The 18,687-nt window shown below is 38.3% G+C and overlaps 1 protein-coding gene across 3 annotated transcripts in view; it reads left to right on the forward strand.

The window, feature by feature from the left end:
• Positions 1 to 18,687, forward strand: part of per2 (period circadian clock 2) — a 30,086-nt gene continuing 11,399 nt past the window's right edge. For all 3 annotated transcript variants that reach the window (XM_041993370.1, XM_041993371.1, XM_041993372.1), the window contains exons 1-7: positions 1 to 170; positions 7,481 to 8,046; positions 16,637 to 16,729; positions 16,913 to 17,067; positions 17,522 to 17,643; positions 17,804 to 18,005; positions 18,635 to 18,686. In XM_041993370.1, the coding sequence (XP_041849304.1) occupies positions 7,598 to 8,046; positions 16,637 to 16,729; positions 16,913 to 17,067; positions 17,522 to 17,643; positions 17,804 to 18,005; positions 18,635 to 18,686 (1,073 nt within the window). In that variant the 5' untranslated portion in view covers positions 1 to 170; positions 7,481 to 7,597. The remainder of the gene's footprint in view (positions 171 to 7,480; positions 8,047 to 16,636; positions 16,730 to 16,912; positions 17,068 to 17,521; positions 17,644 to 17,803; positions 18,006 to 18,634; position 18,687) is intronic.

Below are 18,687 nucleotides of genomic sequence, written 5' to 3' on the forward strand. Positions count from 1 at the left end.
TGTGTGTGGAGTGGACGGCGTAACTGAAGGAAGTGGTGAACCAAACCAGACCAGGTCCAGTGGCACGCGTACCGCATCCCTAGTAGGAGTCAGGAAAAGAAGAGCTCCAGCAACAAGGCTTTATCTAACTGAGACACCTAAATCAACAGCGAGACTGCATTTTTTATCAGGTGAGTGGAGTTTTACTTGAGCTATAACGTGCGGAGTTGCTGCGTATTTAAAACATGTAAGATATGGACAACACAGCTGCGCTTTGCAAAATATATCAAATCTTGATTGTCAGTGTAGGATGAAAGTTGCATAAGTGTGTCACCGTGAGGAGTCAGTAGACTTTGCGTGGACACCGACCCTGTTTCGCACAACGAATCGGAACCCCGGTCCATGCCTGACGGAGCAGTGATGCAAGCTGAAATACCGCAGGTGACGTGCGGGAACTTTATATAAGAAGAGTAAAAGCAGCCAGCTGTAAAAGTGATGTGGGGTGACGGCGTAACTAGAGCAGAGTGACTGCGGTGATGTCAGATTCACATATGGAGCATTGTAGACGTGCACTGTGGTGTCACTGTCATGAAAATTCCGGCATAACCCTTACATAAAAGTCTACTGATGCAGCACATGCAAGTCCAATTAGATAATTTGCGATGTATGGTTCGGTTCTCCACGAAGAGACTTAAGCTGTTTGAACTGACATTGAGTAATCCTAAAAGGCAACTTTGCTTCTTGTCTGGGAATAAGGTGGCAAGTACTTCTGATTTACATCTGTTTTTGTGTTTCTTTTCTTTCATGGTGAATTAATGTTTAGTCTTAGGTTGAAAAGGGCAAACCAGTGTAGTATAACAGCTGGCTTAAAACTTATACTAAAACGTATGACGCAAAATCAGAGGTAATAATAATAATAATAACAATAATAAATAATAATAAAAGGTTTATAAATTTATTCACATTTAGGATTGAGTTTTAAATTAGGCTCTTATAATGAGATCCTGTGTCAACAGCCATGCAGCATGTGGCCAAATTCAGCTTACCCTTTGTGACTTGCGAGGGAGGAGAAAGGAAGACTGACGCATAAAGGGGTTGGCAAGGGAGAAGTCCAGAGTGTTTATCTTAATGCTGCAATCAGCGGAAGGGTTGCCATCTCTACAAAAACTTCCCTGCAGCCACTGATGCACAGGAGGGAATTCAGACTGCTTTAATGTTGTATTGTCATTTTATATTCAGACTTACCAATGAGACAGTCTGAATGAACACCAAAATACGGCTATATAAGTCCATTATTCAGGAATGAATGCCTTCAGCATGACGTCGCTGAAAGAGTGCTGTAACTTCAGTGATGGTTGTATAAGATGTGTTGAGGTGACGCAGTAGCTAGATGTGATGACCAGAGCAGTCATGTGCATGTTTTTACGTCAGATGAAAATAAATGTGAAGTGCTTATGATAGATTAATAGTCACTTACTTATTACAGAAAGCTCAAATTAATGCTATATAGTGAGGAGGATATTTTGAAAACAGTTTGATTTTAAAACAAACCCCACCAGATTTAAGTCTATGAGCTGTCGGTGTTGTGTGGGTTTAAAATTGATATTTAAAGAATATGATTCCCATAATATAGTCTCAGATTTATTAATTATTTGTAGGCTACAATTGTATGATCAGTAAAGGAGAGAAACTTGCAGCAGCACTTGTAGCCAAAGTAGTGGTCTGTTCACTAAGCGTGGTTGCGCATCCATCCGGACCAGTCACTCATCACCTATTGCTGCGACCACTGCGTCAATCTGTTGTCCTCCATCAGTTATCAGTCGTATTTGCTTACATTTTCCGATGATAATTTATGTAAAAACACTTTAAGTGTTGATACAGAGCTAATAGCTAACGTTATTTTTTAGGGATTAATTTTTCCTCTTGATGCCTCTTGAGACACAACTGACAGAAGCATGCTTTAGTTCGGACATCAGCACTCACGTGGTTCCTTCCTGTCTCCGTCTGCGTGCCTGTTTTCTGCTCTGCTCATACTTAGTGTCGTAGTTCTTTCACAAGGAATATCACATACCTCGGAACATGCTAGCCATATTATATGAGGAATGCCGGTGGTCCAGACCAACTGTAATCCACCGCACACTTCCCGTCTTTTCTCCCATTCTCCGGCCATATGGTGGCTACTACGCTTGTGTTAGTTAAAACAAAGTCTAAAATTGATTCTGTTTATTAGACCAAGACAAGTAAAATGTATGTAAACTTAAAAAAAATCATATTAAAGCATGAACATTACAATGAAAGTTCAAACTGTTTTATTTTTTTAAACAGGGGCGGGTCTTTAAGATTTTTGCTGGGTGGGTCAGGCACAGACTGGCACAGTGAATGAAACCCTTAAAAAAGATTTTTGGAAATAATAAACTTTTTTGTAGAGCTGAAGTAGTTGTATAAGGTTAAACAAAGTAAAGGAACATTTGTAAAAGCAAACAATAATATATACTTATCAACAACTGTTGATCCTGGATTGTATGGCTTTTTAATTAATTGATAATGTGGGGGGGGGGGGGGGGGGGGACTTCATTTGAACCAGTCACAAGTAGGATCAGTGTTTTTCGGAATTGTAGACTATTTAACTTTTCATTGTCACATCTGGTGGGTTTATGAGTGTTACACCCTTTAAAGTTAAGTCCATCCATCCATCCATCCATCCATCCTATAACTGTTTTATCTCATTCAATTGGTTTGCAACATTGCCAAGCTAGATTGATGTATAGTGGATGATTTGGATTTCATGGTTGAAAAAGACTGTGCAAAGCTCACAGGATTTTTACAGAATGGATGAATGTATCTGGCAGACAGGTAAAGATCAGAAATTACCTACAAAATAAAGACAACACATTAAAAGATTAATAGTAAGAATCACAGACTTTGTTTTGCAATGGTCCAGACAAACTGTGATGACATTAATCTATACAGATTAAATCAGATTTTAATTTCCCACCTTGATTAAAGCTATATCCCTAATGGTTTTGTGTCAAATGGAGTTTTTCTTTTTTTTTTAAATAATGCAATTTATTTAAAATGATTTCCCCTTTAAGTCCAAAAAGACTCAAAGGCCAAGTACGCATCATGTTCCCATGAGCCCAAAATAAGGTTTTGATTGAATTAAATTGAATTACCACAAAGAGCAATCTGTAACCTTGAACTGAGTTGTGGTTCTTATTCTACCCTGTTAGACACCTTTTGTGTACTTCGACCAGAAAACACTATAACTGACATGATATGTGTCACATGTGTCCATAGATTATGTAAATGAAAGTTGATGACTGAGTGACTCTGCAGAAAAAGGGTATCCATCAAGGACCTCTGCAAGATAACTCAGTTTAAAATGATGAGTGGCTTCCCCACAGGGACAGATTATATCCAGGTTATCATCTGCTCTGCTTCTTTCTCTGTAGCAGCTCAGCTGGATGGCAAAAATTTAATTAATGATGTAGAAGAAATGAAATACTCAGATGTTGAATTAGCCTTTGCAGTATTTATTGCACAAGTTGTTTAGATCAGTGGTTCCCAACTTGTTTTCATTGAGGACCCTCTTTATACAAACACTAAAAAGCCATGGAGCCCCCTGCCCCACCCCATGCTGAAACCATGCTTGGTTTTATGCTTTCAAAAGTGAGATTCTCACCATGAGTAATGTATTCTAGCTGAGTTCTATGTCCCCAGCCAAAGTTAAATTAACAACATATAGTTTTCGTTTTTTATTATTAAAATAGGGGAAATGTGTGGACATTAATCATAATGGCTATGAATGTTCAAAGCCTTTCGGGACTCCCTATACTCTTTGGGAGACCCCCTTTGGGGGTACCGGACCCCACGTGTGGAGCCACTCGTTTAGACAATCACAGGTTCTTATAAGACATGGTAAAAGGTGTTTTTAAACAGTAAATACTCATTTTAAACCACTGTTTATGACTTCTTTTTTTTCAGTCTTGTTAGCGTGTGAAAACCAAAGCGACTGCCCTGTTCAAATGAAATAGTCTGTCCAGAGAGCCACCTCATAACCATTTCAGTGTTGTCAGGGTAAATATTTGATTGTTTTACTCTGTTATGTGCCCTACATGATGGGGATTTTGGTTTGCAGCTGCACAAATATATTTAACTGACATTTGTCTACGCTGTGTATTTTTTTAAGCAACCTTGCTCATTAAAAAAATTAAGTTCAGTTAAACTTAATCAGTTGTCAGTATTAGCCATGACAATAATATATGTGTTCTCACCATCTCTCATAAGACTCATGCCAAATGTAGAGAAAATTGTTTACAATCTGTATATCTCTGTCTATTCTTGCCCTAAACTAAGTTGATGACCGTCCTGCTATCTGTCAGTCTGTCTCAGTATCAGACATACTTAGGTCTTCCTCCTCCTTGCCGCTCTGCTGCCTCACTCTTGTCATCTCTGTCTGCTGGTACTGAGCCAGTAGATTTGGCCTGATTGTAAGCCAATAAGGTGAAAGTCTGGCAGGTAGGTGGTAGCTACTGTGAACTTTTGGACTTTGAATATCAGATAAATTGGCTGTTAGCTTATTAACTTTGGACCATATTTAAGTTGCAGTTGTTGCTTCTGCAGCAACAACTGCAACTTAAATATGTCCCCAGCATAGTTGAAGTAAAAAAAAATACAGATGCAGTGTCCTGATCTGGTCCAAAAAAAAACCCTTGGGGCACCTATTTGTTCAGAATGTTCAGTATATGAAGTACTTTGGGTGAGTAATGCCCCTTGGTTAGATGGTCCACTTTGCCTAATAAAGTGCTCTGTGTAGAGGGGATATTTATTGTGTCCTGCAGGAAAACCTCAGCCTCAGAAATTGAGTCATTGCCAAACTGTTTGCTCCACTTTAGCTTACTAGGCATTTTCCAAACTACAGTCCCTGGGTTTCTCATTCAACTCTTTTTGATCATGTCACTTACTGGCTAATGCTGACCCAGTTCAGCACAGCCACTGGAAATAAGCCTAGCTTGAAGCAGCTCAGTGATAAGCAGAATAGTGTGCTCTCAGTGCTCTGCCATCTGATAAGACCAACAAAATTGTTAACTATTAATAACAAGTACCTTGCTGCAGTCGTTTTACTTTTTTTTTTATGCCAAAGTATGTCCATGGTGTCAAATTGCATAATCCATTAACCTTTTTGATTTCCAGTTGATACCGGTTAGGAGCTGAACCAGCATTTGAACATGCACACAATAGTTTTGTTAATGGAAAATCAGGACACTGCATCTGTTTTTTTTACTTCAGCTATGCTAGGGACATTTTATAAATGTCTTTTCAAAAGTTCTTTTAACTACTAATTTGAACAAATTTAACTCCTGTGCACTTTTCTTTTTCAAACATGCTTAATACAAGTACAAACTTTCAAAATAGTTCTTGCTAATTGATGGTATTGTGTTAGCTTTATTCTGTTTTTTGTTAGAGAACAGTCATATAGTCTGATAGTTAAAGCTCTGAAATAACTCCATAATGTGCTGTGTAGGTTAGGAAGGATGAACTTCTCAGGCTAATATAACCAATGTAAAATGAAGGTCAATCAAGTTGTGATTAAAAAGAAATAAATCCCAACACAGTCTTTTAAAAGTGCTTAATAATGAGAGACAACATAATATTTGGACATAACTGTAAGGGCAGCACATTTTAACATAAAATGCCTTTATAACAAAACATGCACACTCTACTAACAGTCTTAACTCTGCTGTCAACACATCCTTAGCATATTTCAGACAACAATCTGAGTGACGCAGAAGATGAAGCTTATGTAAAAACCCCTGTACATGCATGGACTTGGACTTGAACTTGAAATCTCAATCTGTGAGACTGTGCAATACACTGGGATGTGTATTGCCCAGTAAAAAAAAAAAGTAAAAAAAAAAAGAAAGTCAAAAGCCATGCCAGTGTCTTCTCAGCTTATCCCAGAAAAGCAGCAGGATGACAGTTATACACAAACACTTTGTGGCTCAGCATGCTGCTCAGCAACAGAGTGATCGTTTATTTTATGGTGCTCTATATTTAAAGCTTGATGATAATTACCAGCTTAGCTTAATGTTAGTTTCATCAAGTTCAAACTTAAATCTACATAAATCCTAGCTCAGATACCTAACTCCAAAGATGTCTGCAAGTTCTTCCTGCTGAGACAGTCAGAGAAACCAGGGGTTATATACATCACTGCAGCATAATTAGTACAAAAGTATATCATTAAGAACTAAAGGGGCAAGCACAACCTTTTTATCTCATCTGGTTGGATTTGCACGTGTAGTACATGTTGTGGGTGGACAGGGGGCTGTTATATTATAACTTGCATGGAATTTTCTAGTCCTCTCAAGCATTCCATGGTTTATCACCAATCAAACATGGGAATACACACTTGTGGTAACTTTGAACCTCATTTTCTTGTCATTGCTCTGTAACAGCTTTACAAAATGCTCCAATATCACTTTTCATAGCTACTACTGATCATAGTTAATTTCCAGCGTTCCTTGTGTTTTATTGCAAACACACTATTGTTGATTCTCCCCAAAGATAAGGTGTTTGTCACTTCCTGTAATTTAAAGTGTTCCCATTCAGTACTGTTTGAAAATCTGACAAGCATGTGATGCAGTTATCTGAGACTGCACAAGTTTTTTTTTTTTTTTTTTTTTTGCATGGCATTATGTCTGTAACCCTTCTTTGCTGCCTCACACGAGATCACATATAACAGGGCAAAGTTCCACATTGTTGGCCACCGACTTGCTGGCAGATAAATCTTGTCTAGTGTTCTTTGTTCCAAGGTGAAAAATCCTTTGCAAGGGTTGAAGGGCTCAGACGGGACAGACCTGCTATTCTTAAAGGCCACACTGTCTGAACCAGAGAGGCTTTCATTGCACATCAGAGAGGAATCTGCAGGGCTTCTCAGAGGTCAGGGGGTAAACCCTGTGATGTGGTCTGATCTCACACCAGACAAAAGGCATTAGACTCCTATTTGAAGGAGAATGTGTGCAGATTGATTTTAGTCTCAAACATATTTTAACTGTGAGCATGTGTGCACACATACAAATCTGTTGTGTTGTGCAGTTGCCTCCCTGAGTTTAAGTATCATGCTCGTGTTAAATGTTTGGACTAACTGAACACAAGTCAAACATTGAATTAATGAGGACTATTTTAAGAAGCTCGTGACTTCACATTAGGGGAAAATCTAATTTCCTGTGCAGGCTGTAAAATTCAGTTGATCTAACTGATTTGTTTCCTGCCAACATTTACCTGTCCAGGAAAAGTTGCACCATCACCACACTGCAATGTGACTGAATTTATTATATAATATATACATCTGAAAAAAAGTTTGATTTCCCTTGAACTCTAATTTACAAAGTACTTTTTGTTGCAGTGCCTAGATTTCAGTATGTTATTTCCAGATCTTTAAAAATGTGCATATTTACATTGTTAATTTCTAACACATACTATGATCTCTTTCTCTCCACAGATCATTCTGTTCCCTCTTTCATTCACTTGGCCATTGCCCTTCTAGAAATGGGGTGATTGCCTTATTTCATTTTCCCGTTAACTAACCTATAAGAAGCCCAGGGTGGAACTCCTCCTGATGTCAGTGGATTCAGACTCCAAACCCTATTGCTTCCCGGTGCAAGAGGACCAGGATGGAGCCTCAGGGTGCAGGCCATCCACTTCAAGTGGCTCCATGCCAAGGGGGGCCTCAGGTTGCAGCTCAGTCGCACAGCTGCACCGAATGGGTGGCTACAGCCAAGTTGGACCCGACCTAGGCCTCCTGTCAGAGAGCAGTGACAGCAGTGGTCAGGACCCTCCAGCTTCACCACACAACATTCGGAAGAATGCACGCTCTCGATTGCTCCCCGAAGAAGATGTGGAGATGAAAAGCAATGGGTCCAGCGGGAGTGGGACAGAATCACATGGCAATGAAAGCCAAGGCAATGAGAGTCATGGCAACGAGAGCAACAGCCACGAGTCAGTGGGCAGTTCCAATGGCAACAGCAAAGACTCAGCCCTGCTGGAATCTTCTGAGAGCAATAAAAGGCAAGTGATAAAAACAAATCTATTAATAGGTCGGACTTTTCTAATGGCACACTTATTATGATTTTGAGTGTTAAAAAAAAAAGAAAGGAAAAACAGAGAGAGATAAGACCATTCTTCTTGTTGGTATAGTGACGCCTGCAAGAATCCTCCCTGCATCTAGGGATGTTTAGTCTAGTCAGCTCACACTAACCCGCTTTGTTTTTATAAATATATTTGGTCAAGATAAACTATTAAATCAAACCTGCCCAGAACATTCAGGACAGTTGGATGAACACTCAGAAACAGGCGAAACTAAACAGGGTGAAGACCAAAGGTTACAGTTTGTAAAGTTTACATAGCAGACTGGAAAAGTTATTTTGAAAGCGACAGTACTGTCGTTTTTGTGGTCAGACAGCCGCTTATAAACTCAGGCTTATTGATTTAGCCACACAGTCATTCAACTCCCAACTTTTTTTGCGATAAAGGCAATAATCGTAATGCAGCTCCAGAAGAAATACATTTATGAACCCAAGCATTAGCCAAAAAGTCTGACAGAAAAAGCTACAAATAGCACTGAATTCATTTAGGAGTCGTGAGTTACAGGGAACACCTGTATTCATGGTGGGGAATTATTCATGTTTTCTGTTGAACCTCATCATTAACCTTGGCATGTACATATAGATGGCATGGAAATGAGAAATTATGTCTGTTCCTGACATTTTCCACTGATAATATATGCAACTATAAGCACCGGATGCATTTGTCAGCCCTGACTGCTGTCTGCAAATGAGTGAGCCAAAACCTCAATGATGGCCAACAAGCTGTTGACCGGATATGCGTTTAAAACGTACATGAACCTGCTTTGTTCATTTTCACTGACCATGAGTTGTCTCCCTCTCCCCACCCACCCTGCAAAACTAACATTTGAATAATAGCCCGTAAATGGCACTGCTCTCAATGACACTTTCATTGCCAGTTGAGCACGACCAATGGATGAACTTAAAGTAAATCTGCCCTTCCTGTTAGTCATCCCATTTTACCTTGACACTTAAGCCAAGTGGGCATTAATTGAGCTCAATTCCCTTTGACCAGATCTGGTTATCACTTCCTAAATTAGATCTCATGCTAACATTACGCACAAGTGAGTCAGCTGTTGTCTGATGGGAGCAGTTGGTGGTTGTTTTCAACAGCTCTGCGTGTACAAAATCTTGTTTTGTATCTCCATCTTGATGAACGTCTGCAAAAAGAAAAAACATCTGATTTGTATGTAGGACATAAAACTTTGGTTTTTCTCAATAATCTCATGTGAGAGAATTTAAAGGTTGACACATTTCAGTGTAGTAGTGGTACCTGACTAGAGTATACTTATATAGTTTCCAAATCTTAAAGTTAAAATGTGTGTGTATGATGTTTTTAGACAAACAGTCCAATTGTGACACACTTTCCTAACCTAAAACAAACCTCCTTTTTAAAGAGTTATTGGTGACTGTAGAGTTACATGTGCCAGCCAGATCCCTTGCTTCTTGTAATGAAAGCAATTTGTTTGAATAACCAGGACAAATGTTTGTAAAACACCCAAATATTCTCACAACGTCATGGTCAAACTATCTTTATATGCTAAGCAGTCTGCCTAGGAGAAGACCAGAACAGAGGAAAAAAATAAATGACATTATCTCCCAGTAGGAAACCTATATTTATGTCATTTGTGAGGCTGGGAGTTGGTTCTAATCCAATGCCATATGGGCTGTGTGACGCTCTCCAACGGTCTTTGCTTACCATGGCAACATAGTGTTTGTGTATGTTTATCCGGGTGGAGTTAGACAGTCACGTCTCTGACGTATTTCTCCATCTTAGTTCTGCCTCACTTAACTCACTTGATCCTTTATATCTAGACTTCTTTACAAACCACACTTTCCTGTTTGATCAGCTTCCTACGTAGAAGTTACCTTGCTCATGTGCTGGCAGGATGATTTTTATTATCCCTCCATTTCTCGCTTTCCTTTTCCACTCCCCTCATTGTTCCTCTTTTTCTGCACCCCCTTCCTCACTGCAGTTGAACTTCTAACCTTTTGTACCCATTTTTTGGGAAGGATAAACCATTCCCTCAATAGCCTCTCCACATCTCTCTATACAGATCAAACTTCTCTAAACACTCCTGCTTTTACTGACCCATATCACTAAAAATATAGCTGCGATTGGGTTAGTGCAACATAGGCTAATGTAGTCCTAGAAACAGTCCCACATTTTAGAAAATGCATGAAAGCATTTATATGTAATTGTTGGTGCTTATATTCAGTTTGGAAAAATGCTTGAAACATATTTAGGACAGAGACAGGAAAGAGGAGGAAATGAGAGGCTGTATTATAAAGAAAACAACAATAGTCTTTTACAACCTTGACTTTTGTGACACATCCCTAGAAACAGAAGCTCAGTATGAAAGTGAAATCTAACTTGTAGAAACTGAAACACAGATGCAAAACAAAAATAAACAACATAGTCTTTCGCAGCTGGAAAATAAGTTTTTCCAATAATATGATGGATCGGGTGCATCTACTTTCCATACAACCGAGCGTGCACAATAACAGTGGCTGGGAACTGTCCAGTCATGTCACTCTTTGGTTAATATTAATGCTTTAAATTACACCTGTTCTTGTCCTGCAGCATCATGTTCAAACATCAGGTGTGGAAAATAAAGATCTGTTGAGTCGTGAAATCACAAAGCACACCTGTTGTCTGCTTCATCGGCTGCTTTTTCCATAGACTGTGAGAAGATTATGAAGATAAGGTAGCTTTCCACAAAGTCCAAATTAGCTGGTGGTTGGTTTCTTCACCAGCTACATTTTTAGTTGGCAACAAATACAGAGCACTGTTTCCACATCAGTTAACAAACCTTGTTTTTTTACAGACTCAAAGAGTAGTTTTCCTCTGGGTTGAAGTGAAGAGTTTACATTTGTGTATTCACGTTTAAATTTTGGTTTAGATTAGATTTGTTTATTTAATTCATTCTTGAGACAAACAACATAAACAAAGGATAATCATAAATACAGCAAGTATTATTTATTAAATGTTACTGCTATATAAAGATTGTGTCATTTCAGAGATTTTGTCCATATCATTAGTTGGCAGTGTTGGGTAGTAACGCATAAAGTCGCTACTTTTCTCAGTAGCTAATAGTCTAATAAATTACTCTTTCAAATAAAGTAACTCAGTTACCTTTACCCTATGGTGCGTTTGTCTGTTACTACCTAAATTAATATATTTTGTCCAGCAGCTGTGCGCTTCTTCCTGTTTACAGCGGCGATGCAGCTCAACATGAGCAGTGTTGCAAAGTCCGCTTGTTGAGCTTATTTCTCTGAAAAGTCGCTTGTAAATATGGTCACTCGCGGGTTGAGGGTTCCTCTGCTCCCTTTGTGAAGCCCAGCCCAACTTCACTTGACAGAAAGACAGTGATAATGCCCGCAAATAACTAAGGAAATATGTAAATAAAAATACTTATAATAAAGAGTAGGAGAAATATAGTTGGCCTGACTAATAAATTATAGTTGAAAAATAATTTTTCATTTTGAGTTTTTTTTATTTTTTATTTCATACAACACTTTATATAAGTTATAAGGATATCAATGGGAGCGTTTTTAATGTTCTTTTACAAAAGTAACTACAAAGTTACTTTTAACAGTAATGCATTACTATGGTGTAAGTGATCAACAAAGTAACACAGTTATTTTTCAAATGAAGTAAATATTAACTGTAACTATTTACTTTTTTTCAGTAGTTAGCACAATAGTGTTAATCAGATAAACATGTCCTGTAGATAAGGATCCACTGTGTAAAAAATGATATTTGTTGAAAATAAATTTCTTCTTAGTTGGTTTCAGTTATCACTTTGCTTTAGGACTTTTACAGCATGTCCTCCTCATGACATTTTTGTCCATTTTTTATTCATTTGACAGCAAAATTTATTTGATGTCATTAGTATTTTTCTATGAAGTATCAGCTTCTTCCTCAGGTGACCTTCGTGGCCAAACGTGTCCAATTGACTGCCATTAAAACTATCTATTTTACCCCTTAATCATTACAGTTTAAAGTTATTCATTCTTTAATGTTATTTAATTTGGAGGAAACATAGTGATATTTAACTATTTCCTTCATTCCACCAAATTCAGCTGCTTTCACCTTGTAGACAGATGCAGAAAATCCTGGTATTTTGTGTGTTATATGTATGAGTGGTATAAATTTCTAATCAAAATCTTATCAACATTTTGATAATCAGAAATAATTTCACACACACATGCAAAGAAATCACTATTAGCAGCCCATGGTGATCCCATGATTCCATAATATATCTGTATAAAATACCAGGATTCTGGTTCTGCCTACAATAGGAAACCAGTTGAATCTGGTAAAATTAAGTAAATTTGTTAAAAGTCTCTAGAATTACATTTCTGGCCATATGTGATGTTCAAACATAACCTGTTGTAGAAAGGAGAAACAAGCAAACTGGTTCTCTATTTGTGACAGTTTCATTCTGCAAGTCTTGCTCTGGTTCATTCGAGTTAGCTTTTTAGTTATTGTTTATTTATCACACAAAGTGGAAAAATATACCAGATTTTAAGCTTGTTGGAGTTGCCCTATTTATATGCAAAGTGTTTGTTGTGTTATTCATGTGGCAGACACAATCTGTCAAGGGCAGATTTTTATCCCGATTGTGCCTCTGCTCCCATAAAATAAGCTGAAATGTCTCTGTCTCTTTCTCGATTTGCAGACTCACTAATACATGCTCAGACTGCCTAGTCCAAAACCAGCTGTTGCATTCTTCAGGCTTATGGTTATTTTGATAGAATTAGACTTACTTGTGCTTGGAAAGGCTATTTATGAAGATGTTGTCTATTCTTAGCATGTAAGCGGGTTATTCATAGTAGCTTGAGTTGTAGTGCAGGTGAGTAACCTTCTCAGACAGCTGTTAATAGTCTTTGTTAAGCTTGTTCGCTAATACATCACAGTGGACTACATCCACAGAGTTCAGTGGATTGCCAACATTTATCTGACTTATTGTACTACTTCAACTGACAATGTTACAGTTGTGAAGGAGTTTTTTTGTCTTAGTTATTTTTGCCACTTGCAGCCTTGGACTCCTCTCCTTTATAACAAATCTGAACAAATACAAAACTGTGTCTGAGCAGATTCTCAGACAAGTGGAAATAAACATCTTTACTAAGAGAGGAGGTCTAAACATCTTTAAACATCTAGGACAGAAATGTGTCTCATTCATTTTTTTAATTTCTCTGCAGTTACTTGATGCTAAATGATAACTTACACTTAAGATAAGATAAGATAAGCTTTATTCATCCCCTAAAAGGTTCAATAAAGTGAGTTATTTGAAAATGTGGTCTTACTCCTGTAGTCTTTGTCAGCGGGTTTTGAACAAGAAATCAACCTTAGTCATTTCCAGTCTTCACTAAGAAAGCAAATTTATACTCAAAAAAAGGCAAAACAAGAGCACAATTAACAAGAGCCTTGCTGTAAGCATAAAATTTACTAAATTAAAATGCTGCACAGTGGTGTGGTGGTTAGCACCGCAGCCTCACAGCAAGAAGGTCGCCAGTTCGAGCCTCGGCTGGGGGGAGGTTCGAAGCTGGGGGGTGGTGGCCTTTCTGTGTGGAGTTAGCATGTTCTCCCCGTGTATGCGTGGGTTCTCTCCGGGTTCTCCGGCTTCCTCCCACCATCCAAAGACATGCATGATAGGTTAATTGGTTATTCTAAATTCTCCCTAGGAGAGAGTGTGTGTGTGAATAGTTGTTTGTCCATCTGTGTTGGCCCTGTGACAGACTGGTGACCTGTCCAGGGTGTACCCTGCCTCTCAACTGTTAAAATGCTGGGATAGGCTCCAGCTCACCCGTGACCCGTAATGGAATAAGCGGTCAAGAAAATGAATCAATAAAATGCATAAACAGGAATGCATACAATAAAAAAGTCAAATAGAAAAAGAAAAAAAGACAAAATAAGGTTATAGCTATAGCTATTATAGTGATATGAAAAAAGCTGCAGCAGACCTGCAATCCTTTGGGAATTTGTTTCATATATATGAGGCATAAAAGCTGGAAGCAGTTTCTCATATTTAGTTTGAACTCTGGAAACAGAAGAAGACATTTTCTATTCCCAAACCATTTCTTTTATATGGCAACAGCAATGTTTTAGAATCATTGGACAGGAAGCCAGAACACATATTTATTTTTTAAGAACACTATCTGAATGTTCTTGCAATTTTTTGTACCTCCAACTAACTCTTCAAACAGTAGCTGCTGTCCTTCTTCTGTAAGCGCTGATAATAAAGTTACTTACATGTTCGATCTGTCCTGTCTAAAACCAGCTGTGGCATTTCTGAGTACTTAAGGTTTTATTTGACCCACCTATGCTTGGAGAGGCTATTTGTACAGGTGAATCCTATTTTTAGCTGGGTAAGGCTGTTATATACACTGTAGTAAGCTGTATTGCAGTGAGTCCCTGCCTCTGAGTGCTGCTGATTTTAGAGTATTAGTGCAGAGTAAAGCTTGTGGGTTAACACCTTAGATCACATATTTATTCTTCAGCTGCAGGCTCTTAGAATAGCTGAAGGAGCACAGACACGACAACTAGAACTGAAAAGTTTAACAAAAATAATACATCTAGTTTTGCCTTACGTTTTTTTTTCAGAACTTTGTTAAAAATCTCCACCTTTCTCAGCGAACAGAAGGGGCTCAGTTTGACCTAACTGTGGAAAATTGGTCATGCGAGTTGTTGTCGTGGTGGTGATTATCATGGCAACTTCAAGTTATCATAACATCTGAGCACAATGAAGTCAAGGACGACACTGCTGGTTAGATACAGAGTAAGCTTCCCAGAAGCTAAGGTCAAACACCTTCTGTTTATGTCTAAAATTAACCATTATTATTGGCAATATATATTCTTGCATTCAGTGTATGGTTTAAAAAATGGCTTTACAAAATCTGTTGTAGTTGTAAATTAGCAGCACAAAGCCTAGCTTTTCACCTTGAATGCTGAAGATCAGGACTAACTTTCTATTACTATTAATCTCAAACAAGTCTGCAATCCTTTCTACATATATTCACTACCACTGAAACTGGGAATGATGTATTTTTAAAATTTAGATCCTCCTGTTAAAGTGGCTTGTAAAAATATTCAACTTCCTTTGTGTTATTCTCATTTTTTGCATTGCACCCTGGAATTTAAATGTGTGTGTGTGTGTGTGTGTGTGTTCTTTTTTTTAAACTTAATGTACTTACACAAAATGGTCCCAATTTGTGAAGAGAAATTAAAAAATGGTATCTTTAAAAATTAACTAAAGACAATTCATATATTTAATTCAATTTATATTTATTTCTTCAGAACAAAACCCAGTGCTACCAGAAAAAAATGGTAAAATGATCAATGGTCTGTATATATATATATATATAGCCTGGAACTTGGAATGATACCCAAAGCTCTTTACATTATACATCACATTCACCCATTCACACACACATTCACACACTGATGACGGAAGCTACCATGCAAGTTGCTAACCATGACCCATCAGGAGCAATTTGGGGTTCGGTGTCTTGCTCAGGGGACACCGTGACATGAGCTCAACAGGCCTAGGATCAAACCAGCAAAGTCCAGATTAACCGACAACCACTGACCTGACCTGACTACACTGACCCTGCCACTGAGTATATTTTGTCCTTAAAGGGAAACACTGTTTGGCACAGGCACAGTGAAGCATAGTGGTGGCAGGACCATGCTGTGGGATGTTTTTCATTGTCAGGTACTGTGAAACTGGTCAGAATTTAGGGAATTGTGGATAATGCTAAATACAGAGAAAGTCTTGAGGAAAACCTCTTTCATTCTTCTAGAGATTTCAGACTGGTAAGGAGATTCACCTTCTATCACAAAAATGACCCTAACCATACTGCTAAAGCAGTACTCAAGTGGTTGAATGTTTGGTCTAAAATTGGGGAGTCAGAAGCTAGAGTCACACAGGAGTCTAGGAATAAATAACCATTATAGACTGACGATGATATTTTCTCAGATGTAGCACCAAATGAGCGACTGGTCTCCCCTGATGTGCTGTAACCCCTTATTCTTTCTTTAGCAGTGCTTTCCTGCTGTGCAGCCATTGAGCTGCAGACACACTTTGGTCCTCAAGTAGGTGAGATGGACCTCAGCTTAAGAGTGTTCTTTCTTTTGTAACTCGAATTAGATACAAAGCTGCATGCAGACTTTTCCCCATGCACTTTTACAAAGGCAAAAAAAAAAAACAAAAAAACAGCAGATTCTATTTTAGGTTAACTTAATGACACTCCATAGAGTGAAAATGAGTACACTTCTACTTTTCAAGTTGATGGTAACTTGAGTACCTCAGATGCATGTTGGAATCATGTGAAATTTGAGCTTTAGTAAAGTTAATTTGATGAGTAAGGGCTCAAAAGCAGGCCGACTAAATAAAACTCAGGAACAATGGTCTTCCTCTCTCGCTCTTTCTCTCTCTCGTTGTGGTAATGGAAGTAATTTTGCTTCATTTTGCTGATATTCAGTCAGCAATGTTAAATCCACTGTCCTTTTTTCTCCTGTACAGTTCCAACTCTCACAGTCCGTCTCCTCCAAGCAGCTCAAACGCCTTCAGTCTGCTGAGTTCAGAGCAAGACAACCCTTCAACTAGTGGCTGCAGGTTAGTTCACTGACCAGCACTGCTGTTAATGTCACAGGACACAGGATTTGTTAAGGAAACTACAAGTGGTCTCCAAACTGACACAAGCCATAAAATCTTAATTATATTCTTAATTATTTTATTTCCTTTACTGCTCTGCTTGTTTTCACAACTGACTCTTGATTGTGCATGTTTGTCATGCAGTAGTCAAGAGTCTGCCAAAGCCAAGACCCAGAAGGAGGTGCTCAAGATTCTGAAAGAGCTGAAGCTTCACCTGCCAGCTGAGAAGAAACACGATAACAAGTCTACCACACTGAACACCCTTAAATACGCCCTTCGCTGTGTGAAACAGGTAGAAGGTATGTAGTGCATTAAGACAACATTCTGTCTGCCTTCTCTGCACTTTGGTCTTGTACCATCAAAAATAAAAAAGTTTATAGTCCATCAGTCAAAAGACATAACTTTGAGTTGGAGGGAACATTTTTCTAGGCAATTCTGGAGCTAATGGTCTGTAAATGTTTAATTTAACACTTTTAAAATGTTTGCAGATGGAAATGGGTGGGTAGAGGTTCAGCAGCACAGTTCTCAGTATGAGTTTGCAGAATGTGACGTGTTCCAGCCTTCCTCAGACACTTTTCATCACTAAAAAATGTCTTTGACATCAGTATGACTTCATCATTTTTATGTTTGAATCTTACTTGTTTTTGTCATTAAAATACCAGTTTCTTTCATAGCTGGTCTCCAAGAACATGATATGTTCTTTTTATGTATTGACCAAACTCTGATGAAAAGATGTTTTCTTCTTTCTTCCAGCTAATGAGGAATATTACCAGCTCCTGATGATCAATGACAGTCAGCCCCCAGGCCTGGATGTTTCTTCTTATACCATAGAGGAGATAGATAGTATCACTTCTGAATACACCCTCAAAAACAACGTGAGACAAAGCTATTTTCTTTTCCCCCAAGAAATATTTAGATTTAATTTAAATCATATTTACATACATGACTCTAACCAAAACATTCAGATTGAATTTGTTTCAGTGGTTTGGCACAAGGTGTCTCATTTATCTCCAATTTGGAATGTGTCTTCAACAGGACATTTTTGCAGTAGCAGTGTCTCTCATCACAGGAAGGATAGTCTACATTTCTGATCAGGCTGCCTCAATTCTCAACTGCAAAAGAGATGTGTTCAAAGACACTAAGTTCGTGGAGTTTCTGACACCCCAGGATGTTAGTGTCTTCTACAGCTTCACAACTCCTTACCGCCTTCCATCCTGGAGCATGTGTACTGGAGCAGGTACAACTATTATATGTCTCTTTTCCAACAAAATATCAATAGATACAGCACTCTGGAGGACATGTTTTATGAGTTTCCTTCACAAAAGTTCAGTGAATTACCACAGCAATCATCATGGTACATTTAGTACAGCGTGAACTGACCTTAACTATTCATAAAGCTGGTTATGTTTTGGCTTTCAGCTAAGCTGAAGAGAACATACTGAGCTGTCTGTTTATAAGCATCATTAGAAAAGAATAATCTGCAAATGACAGCTTTTAAGGAGTCACAGGAGAACAAAATGTATAAGTGCTAATTGCAGTCTGAATTGAGATGAAAAATTCATTTTAAGTATTTTTTTAGAGACTCCAATTTAGCTGGTAATGCCATCTAGAGTGCCATTTACATGAGACCCACAGCTGCCCTTTTCACTTACTGATTTGACCTCTACATGCCTTGAAATATTTAGGTTATCACTTCAAACTGAGAACTGGACTCTGTTTAAATTCAGTGCATATACAGTATGTGCAGAGGTGTGCTTTAAATCATGTTTTTTATGCAATTAATTAAATCTTATACGCCTGCAGGAGCCAGTCATTTATGTGTATCATGTTCCCTTTGAATTAAAACATTTCTTTTTCCTATTTCAGAGTCATCTCCGCCTGACTGCATGCAGGAGAAGTCCTTTTTCTGTCGTATCAGG

This window comes from Melanotaenia boesemani, chromosome 8 (genome assembly GCF_017639745.1).
Source record: "Melanotaenia boesemani isolate fMelBoe1 chromosome 8, fMelBoe1.pri, whole genome shotgun sequence".
In the NCBI taxonomy this organism is placed as follows: Eukaryota; Metazoa; Chordata; class Actinopteri; order Atheriniformes; family Melanotaeniidae; genus Melanotaenia; species Melanotaenia boesemani.